This window comes from Mirounga leonina, unplaced genomic scaffold, assembly GCF_011800145.1.
Source record: "Mirounga leonina isolate KUSES-001 unplaced genomic scaffold, KU_Mleo_1.0 Mir_180, whole genome shotgun sequence".
Classification (NCBI taxonomy): domain Eukaryota; kingdom Metazoa; phylum Chordata; class Mammalia; order Carnivora; family Phocidae; genus Mirounga; species Mirounga leonina.
The window spans coordinates 5,209,309-5,231,891 of NW_023270469.1; the positions used below are offsets into that span (position 1 = coordinate 5,209,309).

At 42.8% G+C, this 22,583-nt stretch overlaps 1 protein-coding gene across 6 annotated transcripts in view; it reads right to left on the reverse strand.

Moving 5' to 3' along the window:
• The window catches only part of CDH13 (cadherin 13), a 1,404,901-nt gene that overhangs the window by 368,297 nt on the left and 1,014,021 nt on the right, over nt 1–22,583 (reverse strand). For all 6 annotated transcript variants that reach the window (XM_035024712.1, XM_035024708.1, XM_035024709.1 and 3 more), the window contains one exon: nt 10,117–10,261. In XM_035024712.1, coding sequence (XP_034880603.1) covers nt 10,117–10,261 — 145 coding nt within the window. The remainder of the gene's footprint in view (nt 1–10,116; nt 10,262–22,583) is intronic.

A 22,583-nucleotide genomic window follows, 5' to 3' on the forward strand; every position in this document is an offset into this window, starting at 1 on the left:
TCCTGACCTATATTTTATAAAACATATACTTGAAAGGGATTTTATATGCCCTCTTCCCAGAGAGCTTAGAATATTGAATCTCTTCCATTTACTTATGAAGGGAGGTCGTTCTGTACATAAATTACTCAGGACTTCTTTTAGTATATCGTACATATATTAAGGGGAAGGGACTCAAAAGTATTTGTATAGATAGATGGAGACAGCACTCTGCACTCTGCCCTTCGAAGGGATGGTATTCTTAGCGCAATGGGGCTGCAGTAAAGAAGCTGGTTTTTCAAGCTCTCTGCTGATTATATATCTTTTCTAATTGACATTTGTAGACTGTCTTGATTGATGGTCTAACATGCCTTATGAATCTTCGAGAAGAGTCCTCCTTGAGCCTCTCCCAAACTACTGGTAGGGGGAAGATCTGGCTCTGTTTGAGAAGGCCACCGCCAGTCACAAGGGCTGCACTGAGTTACCTGACCAGCTAAGCTCTAATAAAACACCTTTCCCTCTTCCCTCTCTCTCCTTCATCTACACACACATGAACATACACACATACAAATATATATACACATGCTCACATATGCATATAAGAAAACGTTCTCCAGACTCAGGGCGGCAGATCTGAACTGATCTTAACATTTTCCCAGATGAAGTGGTTAAAGGACAGTGGGTGTGATAGATGGAAAGGAAATGAAAGGACACAGGAGTTAGTCTGAATGTGAATCCCTGCTTCATCACCCATTGGCTGTAGGTGACTTTGGGGAAGTCACTTAACCTCCCTGAGCTTCTGTTTCGTCAATCGTAGAAAGAATTGTAAGGATTTCATTGAGAAACAGATATAGAACCTAGACCAATACCCAGTACTAGAAAAATTATACTGGTTACTACCACTTGTTTCTTTACTCGGGGTGGACACCATCGTCCCCCATCGCTCCTAGTGAGAGGCTCCCAGGGGCCTGCCTTTGCCCTGTGCAGCAGGCTGAATTTATTTTCGGCTTTCCTCAAGTCTGCAGACCCTATGGAGTCAGGGTGGCCTGGGTCTGTTTTATGCAACACCCTGACCCAACCTCGTCCTTCCTGAGAAGCAGCTTTTTCTCATAACCTAACAGGTACTCCAGAGATATTTGTCAAAGTCATGAATGAATTGCCAATAAAGACAGCATTTATTTAAAAATCAAATGAAAAGGGGAGCTTCGAGTGATTCATACTTTCTACCATTTGGGCCCACTTGTTCTTGCATGAAATATACCGAGGGGCTGCTGTGTGTTTGGAACTCTGAGATGCGGAAAATTAAGAATGAAGAGAAGATAATCTGGTCCCCTGGTCTGTGGCTTATGCCTTAGAAAGAAAACTGAAGGTAAAATCTGGTTCGTCCCTGAGGAAAATTTATAAACCTATTATGGTTTACAGTATTACCCTAATTCCATATGGATGGCATTGGCTACAGTAATCCAGTACCAGAAGATGAGTCAACGTTCAATATTCCCCCATCCATTATGGGTTCAGTACAAAATCTTCCGTGGCATCTTCTTGCCACCTCCATTGTTCCCATCCCATCCAGGCCACCATGCTGTCGAGCCTGGGGCGCTGAAGTAGCCCTGTTGCCCAACCCCCGTTCAACACAGAAGAGCTCACATCCTCTTTGAACAGCAAAATCATATTTTATCACTGTCCTCCTTAAACCACCCAAGGGCTTCCTACTAACTTTAAAATATAATCAAACTTATGGAGTTCTAATCCAGGGTTCTGCAAAACATTTCTGTAAAGGGCACAGTAAAAAATATATATATTTATTTTTAAAAGATTTAAAAATATTTTAAATATACATTTCACTTTTTAAAAATATATCTGTATTTAGGTTATGTATATATTTGGCTTTGTGGGACATATAATCTGTGTTCCAACTATTCAGGTCTAACGGCAGCTCATGAAAAGAGCCATAATCAAGGCTTAAATGAATGGGCATGGCTGTGTTTCAATAAAACTTTATTAACTTCCTTTAAAAAAAAAGAAAACAGGCAGCGGGACAGCTTTGGCCCATGGCCCAAGGTTGGTGACTTCTGTTCTGATCTTATGCTTCCCTATCTCCTTGAACTCATCTGCCACTCTTCTTCTTGCTGACATTCTCCCACCACGTTGGCCTCTTCTCTGTCCCTCCATCTGTCCTGCCTGCCTCAGACCTTTGCACTTTCTGATCCCTCTGCCTGGAACATGCTGGCTCGATACCTTTACAAAGGTAGGCTCTTTTATTCTCAGTAGTCTCAGCCTAAATGTAACCTCCTTAGAGAGGTCCTTCTTGACCTCTCCTTCATTATGTCACATCACCTTGTCTTACTTTATCCAAATTATTTAAATTATCTTTTGTTTCATTGTTAATTTTTGTTCTGTTTCCAGTAAAATGCAAATGTCTTAAGAGTTGAGTCCTAAATAGTCTTGGCCACTGCCATATCTCTAGCACTGAGAGCATTCTCTGATTCAGAAAAGCTGCCCAAAAAATATTTGTTGAATGGTTTAGCTGAACGAAATATTTGTTGAATGGTTTAGCTGAACGAAATGGTCAGCAAGAATTGATGTGAAGTAAGAATTTCTCTGAAATTATAATTCTTTAATGCCCTCGTGGATGTGCTACTGGGCTTTACTCATCTGCAGCATGAAAAGTTCCTAGGCTATTCAGAGTGGATCCTTCGGTATGAGGGATGGATTTCAAGGCTTTGGTATCTACCATGCTCTGCACCGTAACAACTCAAGGACTTTCTCATTTTTATTTTGCGGTTGCTCAACTGTCATCCGATTTCCATTTTGGCTAAAAACTCCCATCAGATTTATTCTTTCAAAAGGTTATGGAATGATCACTAAGCTTCTGAAGCTACTGATGCTTCTTTTCCCTCGCTCCACATCAAAGTATGATTTCATTTTAATTAAGCTAATTTTTTACTTTATTTTTCAATATTTGATGTCATAAATCCTTCTTTTTCCCCAATGTAGAGTGGTGGAGGGATGACTCCCAGCTCAACTCTGAAGTATATTCAACAGATTAGTGGGGCATGCATGACTGCCAAGTGTTTATTTTTAGGAGGAAGTAATCTCTGTGACCATGGGAGCCATATCTCTTCAGTTCACCAGGTTATCCTCAGTGCCTAGAATGTGAAGATCTGACATGAAGGAGTAGGAGGCTGGAGGACTGGCAGTAGGGAGACAGTCACACAAGCCTGGCCAGGAACAAAGATTTCCTCTTAGAGAGAAGAGTGATTCAAGAAACGATGTGTCATCTGCCTCCTGAACCGGTCTCCAACCCCATGGACTCATACAGGAATTTAGGTGGAGAGAGGGCTAGGAATAAAAATGAAAAGAGTGGTTTTCCAAGTTGCCCACACTAAAGATGAGACACATAGTTTTAGTGGTTGGGTATCCTTTTAACAGGATAAAGGGATCCAGGCTTTCTCCCGTGTCTCACAAAGTCTTATAGTATCTCAAAGTCTCCAGTGGACCTGTATCAGTTGGTCTAAAATGTGCAGTGGTGTCCATCAGAGAGGGACTAGGGTAGAAAGGAGGGAAAATTAGTGGCTTGTTATTGTTGTTGTTGATTGGCTTGGTCTGGAGCCCCTGTAAGACATCATCTGGGCAGGGTTAGGAGCAACTTGGCAGAGATTCCGTTTCTTGAGTAGCTAGCAAGGTTCAGATAACTCAACACTTTTGATACACTTTATTTCTGGAATTCTCCCTTTGGGAAGAGGTCTCTGATTGGATTGTGTAACTTATGAATTTTGTTTTACGGTCCTCTGCCCTGGAGTGATCTGTACCATAATTCAAGCGCTGCCTAATGCAATCTGAACGGCACTATGGCACATTAATGACATCTGTTCCTCGGCTCCTTCCCTCAGCTAAGACTCCAACAACGACCCCAGGAGAAGAACAGGACCCACAATGATAGTCTTCTTCTGGATCACAGAATCCGGGGAAGTTTCCAGAGCAAGGCAGTTCATGACCTACCGATTGAGTTTGTGGAATGACCACAAAAGCTCAGAGACGTTGGGTATAATCCAGAAAAACAAATAAGCAAAAATGTCCACCAGCGTGTTCAAATGGGAAGGGAAAGGTTATTGGTGTATCCTCAAGCATGAGCTCGGCCAAGATGCAGATACGATCCTTTGATCAGAAGCACCACCCTGACATACACCAAAATGTAATAAGCACACCCTCTGTCCCGTCCATCCCACATGGATGGATTTATCCTAAAGATTGTCACGCACATGGGAAGAGAGGTGTTCTCTCCCGTAGAGCTGATTATAAGTATGGAGAAGTGAAAAAACTTAAAGCAGTACAGGATGGCTAACTAGATGATGGCAGATCCAGACACTAGCTGTTTAAAACAATGATGTAGCTTGACATTTATTGATTTACAAAAAAGTCCGTGCAACCCTGCAGAGTGAAGAAAGCAAGTTATAGAAAGGGATGTACGGCTCCGTTTCTATCAAATTGTGTAGCACGTCCCTGGGTGTGAACATGCCCGGACAGAGCCCTGGAACTCTATGCACCAAGATGGTGACTGTGGTTTTCTCTGGATGGTGAGATTTGAGGGTGATTGGATTTTTTTTTTTTACTTAAAAAAGCTGAACAAAAGCTGAATTCCTTCATTTTTAAAAGAAATACATCTCTTTAAGAAAACAAGGAAAAAATCCAAATAGTCATGTGCCCAATATTCCAGAGCCCGGAGGATTGGCTGGGATGGTCAAGAACCTACTATGTGGATGTCCAAAAGTACCTGCAAAAGAGAACTGGACAGTTTGGTGGACAGAGAAGCCACATTGCAGTTACCATGATAAGTGAACAGGGGGCCAGGAGTGGCTTTACGATCAGGTCATAGAAACAACTGGAGGGTTTGTCCTGAGCTAGGGCTCAGATATCAACTATCACATAGAAAACCACTGTGATGATTTTGGAAAACAGCGAGTACCAGGCAAAGCTGAGCTCTCAGTACAGCCTCTTGTCCCAAACGCTAATTGATCGGATGTTTTTCCTCATGTCTGTCATCGTAGGATTTAAAAAAAAAAATGAAAGTACTAGGTCTTGAATAACAGAAATTCAGATAGATCCCAGAGGAAAAACAAAAGACAAAGCCCCTACTCTTCTGACAGCACCTCTTTAGGGAGGCTGGTCTGCACCCCTCTGGGATAGGTGTCCTATGTGGTTGCATCATAGTGCTTCCCACATTTCGATTCTTACTTGTTGCCAGTCTCCCTGCTTGGCTCTGCAAACCAGGAGGGAATGAGCAGCATCGGACAGGTCCACGGCTGCCCCCCCAGAGCTCAGAAGAGTGCTGGCCCAGAGTAGGTGCTCAGTAATGGTACCGGATGGAACAAAAATAGAGGGAGCAAGAGAGGAAGTCAGAGAGGGCAAGGGCACCTGTGTTCTCAGAAGTCAGAAGAGGATTTAGCTGTTAATCTCTACTTCTGTCCACCTGCTCAAGGAGAAGTGTCATCTCTCTTAGGAGTCAGAATGTGCACCTCCAGGTCCTGACCCCTATTTAAAGAGAAAGGTCGGGGCACCTGGGTGGCTCAGTTAGTTAAGCATCCGACTCTTGGTTTCGGCTCAGGTCATGATCTCAGGGTCGTGAGATTGAGCCCAGCATCAGGCTCCATGCTCAGTGTGGAGTCTGCTTATCTCTCCCCCTACTCTCTCTCTCCCTCTCCTCTCTCTCTCAAATAAATAAATACAATCTTTAAAAAAATTTAAAAAAATAATGAGAAAGGTCAACATCACATTTGTCCTTCTTGGTCATGCCTTTTAGAGACTAAGATAATTCTTCCCATCACCTCCCTCCCCTGACATCTCTCAAAGCCGCTCCATCTGTCCAGATGGGAAGTGCCTTCCTCCAAGCTGCCCCTGCTCACATTCGGGCTGGTCGAAAACATGGAGGGCAGAGCACAGCTGAGGCCAGCCCAACGGCCAGCTCCTGTATCCTGTTGGAAGGCTGCCCCTGCTGGTGCAGTCTGCAAGTGGCCAAGGGTGCCTGGGAGTTAAAGTCCCTCTGGGGATAGTTGGTGGCCACTATCTGATGGGTGTGTGGGGATGCATATTCCAGCTCCCCTGGGCTGGGGTAACTCTAATGTGTGTTTGTTTATGTCATTTCCTAGGGCCCCCCCCACCCCCCAAGGGATCAAGCTCACAATTGCCCATCCTGGTAGCTGGCCTCCCTTACCTGGAGCACTCCTCATCCGGTATCCTGCACCTCCCAGGTAAACCACGTACCCTCAGACCTCATCTCTGGGTCTTGTGGTTGGCCCTTCTCAACGGTGCCCAGAAGACTAACTGGTGGCAAGACACCGGGGAGTTGGTCCTAGTAGGCACTGTGGGGCCCCTGCATGTGTGCCCTCCAGGAACTTCAAGGGCCCAGACCTCTGTCCCCACTCATGAGGTCCAGGCATGCCTTGGGCATTCAGAAAACACCAGGCTCACACAGAGCTCTGGCTGGCCGCACAGAGCAGCCAGGGCTGGGGCTTGGGTCCCATAAATCAATGCCTTGTGACTCCATGAAAGGAATAGCTCATAATTTGTGAAGTTCAAAGACCATCATTTTCTGTTGATCTTCCCTCCTCCAGTACTGATTCCCCAAAATAACACCCTGGAGTTTTAGTGCTGAGCGGCTGGAAATGGTCTCCTGTCTGCACATACAGATAAATATGGGTGACCTTCCTCCATGACGGATTGGTGCTGATGGCGTATCCAGGTACACTGGAACATGAAAACGCTCGGTTTGTCGGGAGATGAATGTTCCTTCACACAAACCGCCTGACTCTTTGCCTTACCTCCCCTAAACGGTATGCTGCAGGAATAATAAGAATAATAGGGGGCATTAACAATGCACTAGCTTCCCTTGAACCTTTGTTCTACTGTAAATGCTGAGAGAAGCAGTGTCTCATTTAATGCTTGCATACAGTTCTCTAGGGCAGGTGCTATCATGCACCCACCCCATTTACAGACAAGGTGACTGAGGTTTCTAGAAGGTTCAGTAAGCTGCCCAAGGTCTCACCTGGGTAAAGAGCTGAGTGGAGCATCAAGCCAGCCCTGGACCACAGTGCGGTGCTCAGGACCAGCTTCAGAATTGAGGGGGGGACCCCAGTGCAAAAGGAAAATGCAGGGACCCTTGTTCATTACTTATTAAGAATTTTAAGGTGGTGACAGCAGAGCCTAATACCAAACGTGGGGCCCTTTGGAATGTGGGGCCCTGTGAGGCTGTGCAGGTCACACCCCACGACACTGGCCCTGATGACTTGACCTCAGAAGAAAGCAACGTGAGTGACAACAAGGCCCACACGTAACACTGTGCAACCTCAGAGACTGAGCAACAATACACGTTATACCAAGTGATTCGATGAGCTGGATGTTTGGTCAGAAGAGTGGTTTACTTTCCGTCAGAAGCTCCATCAGTTCTGCTGATAGAGCAAATACTTGCCCTCTGGCTGGGACTGAAAAGAGTCCATGGTGAAGAATGGGAGGGAAGGTGGCCAATGCCAATCCGTACACGGGAGCCCGCCCGTGCCTTGAGCCAGAGACGCAGACACAGATTCCGACTCAGCCACCAGCTTTGGGACTTTGGCCAAGTGTCCGGATCTCTTTGAGGTTCATTTTTCTCCTATGTATGATGGGGAGAGTGTATCCACCCCTCTGGGGAGGGAATGGTGGAGTGGAGGCAAGGACACTAGGTCATAAAGGTCTTGGCACACGGTAAGCACTCAACCCCATGCTGCCGTAGTTTGATGGCTGTTTTCACCATGAAGTTTGTGGGGCACTTGAAAGAGCACACGAACCCTGCCTGAACACTGCCCCTCAGCTATTCTTTATGTGAGCGAGGCAAAGTCACGGAACTCTTTCCAGGCTCAGCATCCCCTTCTGTAAAATGGATCCGCTATAGCGTCTCCGACACGGAAGATTCCACCAACCATAAAGGAGCATGGCATTATTTCTACAGCTGGTCAGCATTCCTTGTTTTAACTTGTAAGTGGTTTAGGTTGGGGAGGGGGATTGGAAAGGGATCCCAGGCCCTGCTCCAGATTCCCACCACCCTCATCAGGGCTTCAGGGGCCATCATGCCTGAGATCCCTTAGAAGGCGCTGAGTGATCTAGGTGGTGTTTCCTCTAATAAAAGTTTTCCACAACATTTCCACACTCTTGACCCCAGATCTGACTGACTCTCTTTCAATTCCTGCTTTAAAACCAAACCCAGAGGGGGCCGAAAAAAAAAAAACAACAACAATGATTCAGGCCAAATTCTGCAGAGCTGAAAGAAGCCACACAGCCATCCGCATGTTTAGGTATTTTTATAGGATAGCACCAATCATAAATAGGAGTTGGAGGTGGTTCATGTTTTGCTGGAGATCCGTCCACCCTAACCGAATTACTTTGTGCTTTAAGAAATTCAGTGTACATAAAAGATTCCATTTTTCTTTGAAAATGTGACATGTATATATACATATAAAATTTGAAATTCTTTCTGAAACTTTAAGGAAGGGCACAGTGGGAGGAAAATTGGACATCGTCTAATCATAGACACACATAATATACAAAGACATGCACATGCTCACAGCCGTCTCCGACGTAAGCATTGTTATTTACATTTAGAACACTTTCCTGGCCCCGCTCGAATTCCAGTCACTCACAGACAGGGCCCCAGCACCACAGATGGAAACTGGGAATCATTTTCCTGTTCTGCTCAAACTCCAGCCTCTTTAATAGCTTTCCCCATCAGTTCCCCTGACTCATCTCGCACATCAGCTTGTTTAAGAAGGTATCTGTGAACATCGAACCCCAATTCCAGGGTCTCTCTCACCAGAAGCCCTCCTTCCATCAAAAGCAGCCTACGGGGTGGGGAGAGGTGCCAAGGGAAAGGCTTGGCTGAAAGTGATCGGCCCACCTTCACCTGCTGCTCCCCATCTTTCTAGGCCGGTTGCTACTCTTCCATCTCCTGGGCTCCCCCAAATGCCCCCTAGCACCCACAGGCAATCCCCACCCCTTTTTACAGAATGCCCTCAAATCTGGGAAAGGAAAGCTCGCCTCCTGCCCCTGGGGAGCTGATGAAGTGCAGGGAGACCCAGCTCCTTGAAGCTGGAAGGAGGTGTGGGCACCGTGCATACAATTACTCATGGGGTAGTCTAGGCAGGTTACCATGACAACGCTTGCAGAGCCTTATATATCTACATGTTATTGATATATCCCACCAATTCAGCAAAGGGGGAAAATAGAACTAGTCAAAGCAGTGCTTGGGCTTCCATCTCCCGTCTGGCCAGCTGAAATGACTTATTTGTTTGGGCATAATCTAGACTCAGCGACAGGGAGACTCTCCCTATGGTGCTTCCTCACCCAAATGGATTTTAAAGCTTAAAATCAAAGTCCAGTCTCATAATAGGGATTTTTCGACTTTGCTCTTCACTTGCTCAAGCATCATACTCAGCCGTGACTTTTGCTGCCAGTCACAGAATGCTTTTATTGGTATCTCTTGCACCAAAAAAGGGAGCTCTAAATTTTACAACCTTCCCTGATAGAAAGGTTAAGTGTGGAAGAAAGATAAGAGGAGCTCTGTAGTAACATCACAGTAGGTGCATGTGTTTCCAGAGAGAAATAAAATGTCTTGCCTTTGGCCCTTTGACTGAAGACAAAAGGTTTCTCCATGCACCTTGCGTAAGGAAAGGGAAAAAATAAGTCCTACCTGGTTTTTTCCAAAATGGTTCTTATTAACAGACAATGATGAAAGGAAGAAGCGAGGAGTTTGGTGGGGGGACCTTAATTTTCTTCAAAGCCCTGTCATACCACAAAGCTCAACCTTGGGCCCTCACAAGGGTGAGTTACGTATTTATACGATGTCTACCGTCAGCCGTGCACGAGAGACTTAGATGCTGGTCATCCTTGAAAGATGGCTTTCAGAGATGAGGCGAGAGACTTCCATAACCTGCAACACCCCAGTCCTGTTCTGAGTTGCAGATGTGTAGCCCTTGCTTCTACCCAGGGAGATAACATGTCAGTGTTGATGCATCCAACAAGCTGAAGCAGCAACAAAACAGTCTCTAGAATCCCCAGAGATCCCAGTATGCCACTTTCCAAGCCGTTATGCTAATGTAAACCAGTTTAACATACCTGTTGGCGATCCTTCCATGACATGGCCAATGTAGGGGCCTTCTCGAAAGATGGGTCTGTTGTCATTCTGGTCAATCACAATGACTTCCAGAGGAACTGGCCCCTCGAGAGTTTTGCCACTGACATCAGTGGTCTCCACAAATAGCTATGGGAGCAAAGAAATCAGGGGAGAAAGAAGTCATTAATTCATTATGAAAACTAAAGTCAGGTTCTCTGGAGAAAGCAGGTTATATCAGCAATTTTATGAGCCCTTGGCAATATTCAAATTTCGGTCTCAAAGGATAGTCACTGCAACCAGAAAAGAAACTAAACATTATAAAATAAATGACAAATTTCAGTTCATGTTAGGTCCCCCTTGGGAAATTCACAATTAATTCATCAAATCTGCAAAGGAAGTCCAAAAAAGAAAGAGAAAACACTGGCAATCAGCCATAGCTAAGAAAATGTGCTTACATTGTTTGTTTTTTCTAACATCATTATGCTTAAAAGGAATGTTATGCTAATAAAAATAATTGACTAAGCAGTTATGAACAAAGCACATTAAGAAATAACCGAAAGTGTTTATGGTAATGTTTAGGAGAAATTCAGGTCAGGAAGAATTTATAGAGAGCCCTCCTGAGGCAAGGAAGGCGTTTGCAGGGGTCCGGAGTGCGACCCTGGGATTGCTGTCCACCAGGCCCATGTAATCAAGGCAGGATTTCACAATCCCATGTGACACATACAGAGCTACCTTCAGATCTCAAGGATGAAGAAAATAATATATATATATATATATATATAAAACAACAACAACACCCCAGCGATATTGTTTGTCTTGGAAACAAGGAATTATGTCATGGCATTTCCAATGAGACACAGCGGCCTTATGCTGTCCTTTTCCGTGCCTGATTCCGCCTCGGTCTAACTCGGCAGCAACAGTAACACTTCTCGGCTTTGAGTTCTGGTCCCTGCATCATCCCTGAAACTGTAGCTCTTGGGGAACGGGCCCCTGCAGTTGGAATCCCAGCCCCTCTTTTCAGGAGCTAAGTGGCCTTGAGCCATTCACCTCCTCTCTCAGTTTTCTCACCTGTAAAATGAGGTTAATAAAAAACACCCATTATTAGGAATAATAATCAACATTACCCAGGGCTTATCAGGCGCTCTACTATGTAAACTCACTTGGTCTTCAGTCGGTAACCCCATGAATCATTTGCAAGGAAGGAATGAATGCAAATTAGAGGTTAAGTGGTAGAATCTGTATTTGACCTCATGAAGTCAGCCTCCAGAGTTCATAACTTTAGCCACTATGAACAATGTTCTTAAAGCACCAGCTCTCCTGCTCTCCCATGCTATGTTTCCAGAATACTAACTGCTCCTACGGTTGCTACAGCTATGATCAGCCCTATTGTCAAAACAAGCCCAGATTAGGAAAGTGACAGAGAAACACTTTCATTTACGAATCAGCACGGTCGCACCCCACCTGGTGGTACCGCAAACTGGTATCATCCTTTTGGAAAGTAGCATGGGAAAATCCCACAAAAGCTATGAAGGACTCATACACTTTGTTCCGCTTGGATACCACTGTTTAGTCTGTTTGAGTCAGGTTGCACTACATCTATGAAAACATTCACTGACTGTTATTTCATTATTAGAATAATGACTCACCACTGCCATCCGCTAAATGCCCAGGGACGGGGGTGGGGGGCTGGTTGACCAAATGTTTGTTACAATGTCATAGAATACAGCCATTAGATAAAATCATTATTCCACCTTGTTGATCCACTTAGAAAATTGTGTGTAAACACAAAAAATTGCATGTGACTCGTGTGTGTGTAATTTGTGCTTGTGCACAGAATTTGAAGGCAGTAAGCAAAAATGAAACCAGGTATGCTTGGCTAGAAGAATATCTTTTTCATTTTTCTCTTTCACACTACTTCATCCTTTCACCAGGAAAAAAAAGCAGAGCCTTTTAAGATCACACAAAGGAGAACTCGCAGAGAGTGAAATTCTATACTTTTTCTGCTGTTTTTTAAATGCTATGAGAATTCGGGGTGCCTGGGTGGCTCAGTTGTTAAGTGCCTGCCTTTGGCTCAGGTCATGATTCCAGGGTCCTGGGATCGAGCCCCGCATCGGGCTCCCTGCTCCGCGGGGAGTCTGCTTCTCCCTCTGACCCTCCTCCCTCTCATGTAATCCTCTTAGCAAGCATGGACTTCCTTCCTGCTGTCCTGGGTTAGCCCCTATTTAGCCTTCAGATCTCAGCTCCGATACCACTGGCCAAGAAGATCTTCCCCTACCCCTCCAGACTAACTAGGGCATCCCTGGTTTACACTCCCATGGTATTGGTGCCCTTTCTTTATAACATTTTCCATAATATAGCTTATTTATTTGTAGGATAATTCAATTAACGTCTGCCTCTCTGACAGGTCCCATGAAGGCAGAGGTGTCATGAATATTCTTGACCATTAGCAAATCCTCAAAGCTGAGACCTAATGCCTACACATAACAGCCACCTGCTTCAATACTGATTGCATAAAGCTGACTTCACACTGATGAAGAGGCAGTACCTCTTTAAGAGACTGGAGTCCAAAGTTTGACCTCAGCTTTGTCCATCTGTCCTTTCTTTCCCTCCCTGGCACATAAGAGCTGACAGTTGGTCCCAACTCCATGGCCTATAAGTCAGTTGACTGTGCTGTCTTAATTCGTGAATAAGAACCACAGTGGATAAACAATACCTAAGTACATTAAATTAATTACTTGCCTTTTAAAGAAGTGAACTAACGTTTATTTGGTGTCCAATACGTGTCTGGGCTTTTTATGTATTATCTCATTTGGCTCAAAACAACCTGAAGAAGAACCCACTGCAGCAAAACCCAGAGAAATTTAAGTACTGGTCTAGAAGCAAAAGCTAGTTTGTGATCCAGCTGGATCCAAACTTAGGTCTGACTCTAAAATTCGTGCTTTCTTCCACTATGCCCTTGTTTGCCAAATGCTCTTTCATGGACTTCCCGTGCATTTTTGTTTTATTCTCTTTACTGTGTTATTTACTTAATAGTAAATAGCTTTACACTGATTGCTGTTTCATTGTTGCCTCATCCGAGGCGAAATTACCCATGAATTTAGGCATATGATGAGCTTATTATAAATTTTTCCTAATAAACATGAAAATACATATTAAAACACTGTAGGCTTATATATAAACTATATATATATATCATATATATGATATATATATATATATATATATATGATATATAGATCACCCTGCCACTTTGGCAAATTGGGGAATGTTACAGTATCAGCCTAGCTACAACATGCTCCCTTCTAGAATGTCAGACTTTCTGAAAAGAAGTTTTCCCTCGTATAAATGTAACTCTAAAATGACCATGGTGAATAGAATGGGGAGGGGAACATCGTATGCAAATCACCCCTAATCTGTTTAAAGCAAAATACTTTACCCAAGAGTGGAGACATGAAGGTACCGCATGAACATGAGCTGTTTCTCATTTCAAGGGCATGGTACATGGGCAACAGGTTTCCATAGAAATAAAGAAGCCCACAGACATTTTTATATAAGGATGCTATTGTGAGTTTATTTATAATAGATGATCTCTCAAGGTTGAGAATGTTGGAAGATTTTTAAAAACCAAAATTTCCACCATGGGTATAATGTTTGTTGTCATAGGAAAGAAAAAGATAAAACAAATCCTAACTTATTTGGTTAATGTGAAACTTAAATCGTGCTTACATTTTGCATCTGAATTCTTACTTATTTAATTAATATAGTATCATATTCATTTGTTATAGGTTTTTCTGATAGAGACTTATGTATTCTGCATGGGAGAATATACTCATAATCCAATTAGATCATAAACAACTGGAAGGCAGAAACATTGTTTTCTAGGTATTCCTTCTATACATAAACAAGTGCCTTGAATAAAGAAAGCACTGATAGGTTTTGGTTTTTTGTTTTGTTTTGTTGAGAGAGGGAGACGGGGGGAGGGGCAGAGGAAGAAAGAGAGAGAGAGAATCTTAAGCAAATTCCACACCGAGCGCAGAGCCCAGCAGAAGCCAACGCGGGGCTCCATCTCACCACTCTGAGATCATGACCTGAGCCAAAATCAAGAGTCGGACGCTTAACCGACTGAGCCACCCAGGCGCCCCACTGACAGGTATTTTTACTGAGTTTCTGTTTTCAAGTCTCATGCCCTCCCCACCTACCAACATCTCACAAAGACTGAACCAGACTTTTCCATCGAAGACATCCTCATTGATCACTGAAACTACACTAGATTTAGAAAGCCTGCCTTCAAATTTTGGCTCTCCTACCACAGAGTGACTGTAGCTGGCAGAATAATGGTCTTCCTAAAAATCTTCACTTCCTACTCCCTGGAGCCAGCGCATATGATAGGTGACATGGCGAAGTAGAATTAAGGTTGCTGATTAGCTGACCTTAAAATAGTGAAATCAGCCCGGATTATCTGGGTGGACCCAGTGTGATCACAGGGTCCTTAAGAGTGCGGGAGAGGAGGTGGGGAGCAAGATGGCGGAGGAGTAGGAGACCTGGATTTCGTCTCCTCTCAGGAATTCAGCTGGAGAGGGATCAAACCATTCTGAACACCTACAAACTCAACAGGAGATCGAAGAAAAGAAGAGTAACAACTCTCTCATCAGAACAGCGACCACCTTCTGGAAGGTAGGACCTGCGGAGAAGTGAATCCGAGGCGATATTCGGGAGGATAGACGGCGGGGGAGGGGCCTCTGTCGGCCGCTTCTGGCAAGTGATAGAGCCGCGGAGACAAAATCGGAACTTTTAAAAGTCTGCTCCGCCGAGGGACGTCACTCTGGTGGCTAAGCGGGGGGTGGAACCCTCGGGACAGTGTGGTCTCGGGACCCTCGGGGTCACAGAAAGACCGGGGGTGCCTGAGTGCGGCAGAGCTCCCAGGTATCGGAGCAGGGAAGCCGGCTGCAGAGGCGGAGCCCAGGCGCGGGTTCTCAGCTCAGGGTCGCCATAGACCGTGATCCGCGTGGCACAGTCGGGCCCCTGCTCCTCCAGCAGGGACCCCACAAGCGGCAGATCCGGGGAGACTCACCTTCCTCCCCGGGAGGAGCCGCGCGGGAGTGCACCGCAGGGATCTGCTGGGTTTGGAGACTCCACCCGGGGTCGGGTGCCAGAGATAGAAACGTGCGGTCACAGGCCAGGGGAGCACGGGGTGCGGCCGGAGACCGGGGAGACGGGAGTGACTGACGGCTTTTCTCTGGGGGCTCACTGAGGAGCGGGGCCCCGAGTTCTCGGCTCCTCCGGGGCGGAGATTGGGAGGCCGCCATTTTCACTCTCCGCCTCCAAAGCTGCACGGAAAGCTCGCAGGGAACAAAAGCCCCGGAGAGCAAAGCCGAGCAGATGACTTAGCCGGGAGGGGGCAAGGGCGGGGCACTTCCGTCTCCGGCAGAGACATTTGGAAACCATGGCAACAGGCCCCTCCCCAGAAGATCAGCGAGAACAGCCAGCCAAGACCAAGTTTACCGATCAATGAGAACGGCAGAACTCCAGCGCTAGGGGACTACTGCACATGGAATTCACGGCTTTTTTACCATGATTCTTTAGTCTTTCAAAGTTAATTTTTTTTAACTGTCTTTTTTTTTTTTTCTTTTTGAATTTTTCTTTTTCCCTTTTTCAACCAACATCTTATCAATCCTTTTTTTTAAAAAACATTTTTATTTTTCATTTTTAGAGTCATATTCTATCTCTTCATAGTAGTTATCCGTATTTTTGGCATATATATATATAAGTTGTTCTCTCTTTAAAATTTTGAGATAGTTTCTTCTAACAGATTAACATATACCCTAAATCTCTAGTATATGGTTTTTTCTACTCCCCTGCCTGATCACATTCTCTCCTTTTTTTTTCTTTTTTCTTTTTTTAAATCCTCTTCTTTCTTTTTTCAAACAACTTCTTATCAATTCCTTTTATAAAATTTTTTATAATTTCCATCTTTACAGTCATATTCCATCCCTTCATCATATCAACCCTTATTTTTGTACATATATAAGTTTTTCTTTCTTTAAAATTTTGGGAGGCACTTTCTTCTAAAAGACCAAAATAGACCCCAAATCTAGTGTGTGGCACTGATCTATATACCAGCCTGATCATATTTGATCACATTCTGGTTTTTTTTTTTGTTGTTGTTGTTTTGTTTTGTTTGTTTTTATCTTTATCTTTTTATTTTTATTTTTTTTCCTTTTTCTCTCTTTCCGTTTCTTTTTCCACTGCTTCAGGTCTTTTCTGATTTGTTTAGAGTATATTTTCTGGGGACATTGTTACTCTGCTAGCATTTTGTTCTCTCATTAATCTATTCTCCTCTGCACAAAATGACAAGACAAAAAAAATCACCTCAACAAAAAGAACAAGAGGTAGTACCGACTGCCAGGGATCTACTCAATATGGACATTAGTACGATGTCAGATCTAGAGTTCAGAATCATCACTTTAAAGATACTAGCTGGGCTTGAAAAAAATATGGAAGTTATTAGAGAAACCCTTTCTGGAGAAGTAAAAGAACTAAAATCTAACCAAGTAGAAATCAAAAAGGCTATTAATGAGGTGCAATCAAAAATGGGGGCGCTAACTGCTAGGATAAACGAGGCAGAAGAGAGAATCAGTAATATAGAAGACCAAATGATGGAAAATAAAGAAGCTGAGAAAAAGAGAGATAAACAACTACTGGATCATGAGGGCAGAATTCGAGAGATAAGCGATACCATAAGACGAAACAACATTAGAATAATTGGGATCCCAGAAGAAGAAAGAGAGAGAGGGGCAGAAGGTATAATGGAGCAAATTATAGCAGAGAACTTCCCTAATTTGGGGAAGAAAACAGGCATCAAAATCCAGGAAGCATAGAGAACGCCTCTCAAAATCAATAAAAATAGGTCAACACCCCGACATCTAATAGTAAAACTTATGAGTCTCAGAGACAAAGAGAAAATCCTGAAAGCAGCTCGGCAGAAGAGATATGTAACCTACAATGGTAGAAACATTAGATTGGCAACAGACCTATCCACAGAGACCTGGCAGGCCAGAAAGGACTGGCAGGATATATTCAGAGCACTAAATGAGAAAAATATGCAGCCAAGAATACTATATCCAGCTAGGCTGTCATTGAAAATAGAAGGAGAGAGAAAAAGCTTCCAGGACAAACAAAAACTAAAGGAATTTGCAAACACGAAACCAGCCCTACAAGAAATCTTGAAAGGGGTCCTCTAAGCAAAGAGAGACCCTAAAAGCAACATAGACCAGAAAGGAACACAGACAATATACAGTAACAGTCACCTTACAGGCAATACAATGGCACTAAATTCCTATCTTTCAATAGTTACCCTGAATGTCAATGGGCTAAATGCCTCAATCAAAAGACACAGGCTATCAGACTGGATTAAAAAACAAGACCCATCGATATGCTGTCTGCAAGAGACTCATTTTAGAACCAAAGACACCCCCAGATTGAAAGTGAGGGGGTGGAAAACCATTTACCATGCTAATGGACACCAAAAGAAAGCTGGGGTGGCAATCCTTATATCAGACAAATTAGATTTTAAACCAAAGACTGTAATAAGAGATGAGGAAGGACATTATATCCTACTTAAAGGGTCTATCCAAAAGAAGATCTAACAATTGTAAATATCTATGCCCCTAACATGGGAGCAGCCAATTATATAAGGCAATTAATAACAAAAGCAAAGAAACACATTGACAACAATACAATAATAGTGGGGGACTTTAACACCCCCCTCACTGAAATGGACAGATCGTCTAAGCAAAAGATCAACAAGGAAATAAAGACTTTAAATGACACACTGGACCAAATGGACTTCACAGACATATTCAGAACATTCCATCCCAAAGTAACAGAATACACATTCTTCTCTAGTCCCCATGGAACATTCTCCAGAATAGATCACATCCTAGGTCATAAATCAGGTCTCAACCGGTACCAAAAGATTGGGATCATTCCCTGCCTATTTTCAGACCACAATGCTTTGAAAGTAGAACTCAATCACAAGAGGAAAGTCGGAAAGAACTCAAATACATGGAGGCTAAAGAGCATCCTACTGAAGAATGAATGGATCAACCAGGAAATTAAAGAAGAATTAAAAAAATACATGGAAACCAATGAAAATGAAAACACAACTATTCAAAATCTTTGGGATGTGGCAAAGGCAGTCCTAAGAGGAAAGTATATAGCAATACAAGCCTTTCTCAAGAAACAAGAAAGGTCTCAAGTACACAACCTAACCCTACACCTAAAGGAGCTGAAGAAAGAACAGCAAATAAAGCCTAAACCCAGCAGGAGAAGAGAAATAATAAAGATCAGAGCAGAAATCAATGAAATAGAAACTAAAAGAACAGTAGAACAGATCAACGAAACTAGGAGCTGGTTCTTTGAAAGAATTAACAAGATTGATAAACCCCTGGCCAGACTTATCAAAAAGAAAAGAGAAATGACCCAAATCAACAAAATCATGAATGAAAGAGCAGAGATCACAACCAACACCAAGAAATACAAACAATTATAAGAACATATTATGAGCAACTCTATGCCAGCAAATTAGATAACCTGGAAGACATGGACGCATTCCTAGAGATGTATCAACTACCAAAACTGAACCAGGAAGAAATAGAAAACCTGAACAGACCTATAACCACTAAGGAAATTGAAGCAGTCATCAAAAATCTCCCAAAAAACAAAAGCCCAGGGCCAGATGGCTTCCCAGGGGAATTCTACCAAACATTTCAAGAAGAATTAATGCCTATTCTTCTGAAACTGTTCCAAAAAATAGAAATGGAAGGAAAACTTCCAAACTCATTTTATGAGGCCAGCATTACCTTGATCCCAAAACCAGACAAAGACCCCATCAAAAAGGAGAATTACAGACCAATATCCCTGATGAACATGGATGCAAAAATTCTCACCAAAATACTAGCCAATAGGATCCAACAGTACATTAAAAGGATTATTCACCACGACCAAGTGGGATTTATCCCTGGGCTGCAAGGTTGGTTCAACATCTGCAAATCAATCAATGTGATACAATACATTAACAAAAGAAAGAACAAGAATCATATGATCCTCTCAATAGATGCAGAAAAAGCTTTTGACAAAGTACAGCATCCTTTCTTGATCAAAACTCTTCAGAGTATAGGCATAGAGGGTACATACCTCAATATCATAAAAGCCATCTATGAAAAACCTACAGTGAATATCATTCTCAATGGGGAAAAACTGAGAGCTTTCCCCCTAAGGTCAGGAACGCAGCAGGGATGTCCACTATCACCACTGCTATTCAACATAGTATTGGAAGTCCTACCCACAACAATCAGACAACAAAAAGAAATAAAAGGCATCCAAATCAGCAAAGAAGAAGTGAAACTCTCACTCTTTGCAGATGATATGATACTTTATGTGGAAAACCCCAAAGACTCCACCCCAAAACTGCTAGAACTCATACAGGAATTCAGTCAAGTGGCAGGATATAAAATCAATGCACAGAAATCAGTGGCATTCCTACATACCAACAACAAGACAGAAGAAAGAGAAATTAAGGAGTCGATCCCATTTCTAATTGCACCCAAAACCGTAAGATACCTAGGAATAAATCTAACCAAAGAGACAAAGTATCTGTACTCAGAACTCAGAAAACTATAAAATACTCATGAAAGAAATTGAGGAAGACACAAAGAAATAGAAAAACGTTCCATGCTCATGGATTGGAAGAACAAATATTGTGAAGATGTCAATGCTACCTAGAGCAATCTACACATTCAATGCAATCCCTATCAAAATACCATCCACTTTTTTCAAAGAAATGGAACAAATCATCCTAAAATTTGTATGGAACCAGAAAAGACCCCGCATAGCCAGAGGAATGTTGAAAAAGAAAAGCAAAGCTGGCGGCATCACAATTCCGGACTTCTAGCTCTATTACAAAGCTGTCATCATCAAGACAGCATGGTACTGGCACAAAAATAGACACATAGATCAATGGAACAGAATAGAGAGCCCAGAAATGGACCCTCAACTCTATGGTCAACTCATCTTTGACAAAGCAGGAAAGAATGTCCAATGGAACAAAGACAGTCTCTTCAACAAATGGTGTTGGGAAAATTGGATAGCCACATGCAGAAGAATGAAACTGGACCATTTCCTTACACCACACACAAAAATAGACTCCACATGGTTGAAAGACCTCAATGTGAGACAGGAGTCCATCAAAATCCTAAAGGAGAACACAGGCAGCAACCTCTTTGACCTCAGTCGAAGCAACTTCTTCCTAGAAACATCACCAAAGGCAAGGGAAGCAAGGGCAAAAATGAACTATTGGGACTTCATCAAGATAAAAAGCTTTTGCAAAGCAAAGGAAACAGTCAACAAAACCAAAAGAGAACCGACAGAATGGGAGAAGATATTTGCAAATGACATATCAGATAAAGGGCTAGTATCCAAAATCTATAAAGAACTCATCAAACTCAACACCCAAAGAACAAAGAATCCAATCACGAAATGGGCAGAAGACATGAACAGGCATTTTTCCAAAGAAGACATCCAAATGGCCAACAGACACATGAAAAAGTGCTCAATATCGCTCGGCATCAGGGAAATCCAAATCAAAACCTCAATGAGATACCACCTCACACCAGTCAGAACGGCTAAAATTAACAAGTCAGGAAACGACAGATGTTGGCAGGGATGCGGAGAAAGGGGAACCCTCCTACACTGTTGGTGGGAATGCAAGCTGGTGCAGCCACTCTGGAAAACTGTATGGAGGTTCCTCAAAAAGTTGAAAATAGAGCTACCATATGATCCAGCAATTGCACTACTGGGTATTTACCCCAAAGATACAAAAGTAGGGATCCGAAGGGGTACGTGCACCCCGATGTTTATAGCAGCAGTGTCCACAATAGCCAAACTGTGGAAAGAGCCAAGATGTCCATCGACAGATGAATGGATAAAGAAGATGTGGTATATATATACAATGGAATATTATGCAGCCATCAAAAGGAATGAGATCTTGCCATTGGCAACAACGTGGATGGAACTGGAGGGTATTATGTTGAGTGAAATAAGTCAAACAGAGAAAGACATGTATCATATGATCTCACTGATATGAGGAATTCTTAATCGCAGGAATCAAACTGAGGGTTGTTGGAGTGGGGGGTGGGGTGGGAGGGATGGGGTGACTGGGTGATGGACACTGGGGAGGGTGTGTGCTCTGGTAAGCGCTGTGAATTGTGCAGGACTGTTGAATCTCAGATCTGTACCTCTGAAACAAATAATGCAATATATGTTAAGAAAAAAAAGAAGAAGAAGAAGAAGGTAGTGGGAGGGCAAGAATGAAGGGGGGAAAATCGGAGGGGGAGACGAACCATGAGAGACAATGGACTCTGAAAAACAAACAGGGTTCTGGAGGGGAGGGGGGTGGGAGGATGGGTTAGCCTGGTGGTGGGTATTGAGGAGGGCACATTCTGCATGGAGCACTGGGTGTTATGCACAAACAATGAATCATGGAACACTACATCTAAAACTAATGATGTAATGTATGGGGATTAACATAAGAATAAAAAAATTAAAAAAATAAAAATACCAAAGGGGTGATACAAGTCTCCTACTTATTAGATTATTAATTAAAGATCGTGATATACTGTTATCAAATGTTCTCTGAAAAGCTTGTTCTGCTCAGACTATAGTATTCCTTTTGTTGATCCGAAATTATCCTTTTAAAGTATGTTTTCCACCAAGCATAATGAAAACATATTTTTCTTATGTATGCATGCTCACAGCCATGCTGGACTTGGAGGGCATTGTTTCTATTTAACTTTTGAAGTAATTTTAATTATGTGGAAGAAGTCTATGCAGATATTCAAAATAATTTTATTTAAACAGCTTGGGTAAAGTCCCAGTGAATATCCTCTACCCCAAGAGGGGCACAGGCTGAAAATTTTAATTGGCTCAAGGAGAATTTATAGAAATTATGGATATTGGAATTATGCCAGGTCTATTAAGGATATGTACAGGGTTAAGGGGATTTTTGTACAAAGATGAGAAATATAATATTTTGAAAACAAAGCTGTAGGAGAAAATTACTGGAGATTTTATTTTTACTTGCTCTTCTCCCTGTCCAAAAGCAAAATTCAGAGGAAGAGAATGGAATGCAATACTTTTTTTTTAAATTTATAAAGCTAAAGTCATTTTCTTAAATAAGTATTAAAATGTGTTTTATAAAGCATGATATTCCCCCCAAATTAAGGTTGATATATAAACCCTTAAAGTATAGCCTAATAAACTCCAGGTGAATTACAGTATTAGGAAAAAAAAGCCATTGAATATTTATGCAAAAGAGTGGGGAAGGCCTTTCTAAAGCAGTATTAAAGGTGTAAGTTATGTGAATTATTAAGAGATTAAAATACTCAAAGGCAAGTTTTTTATATGACTAAAT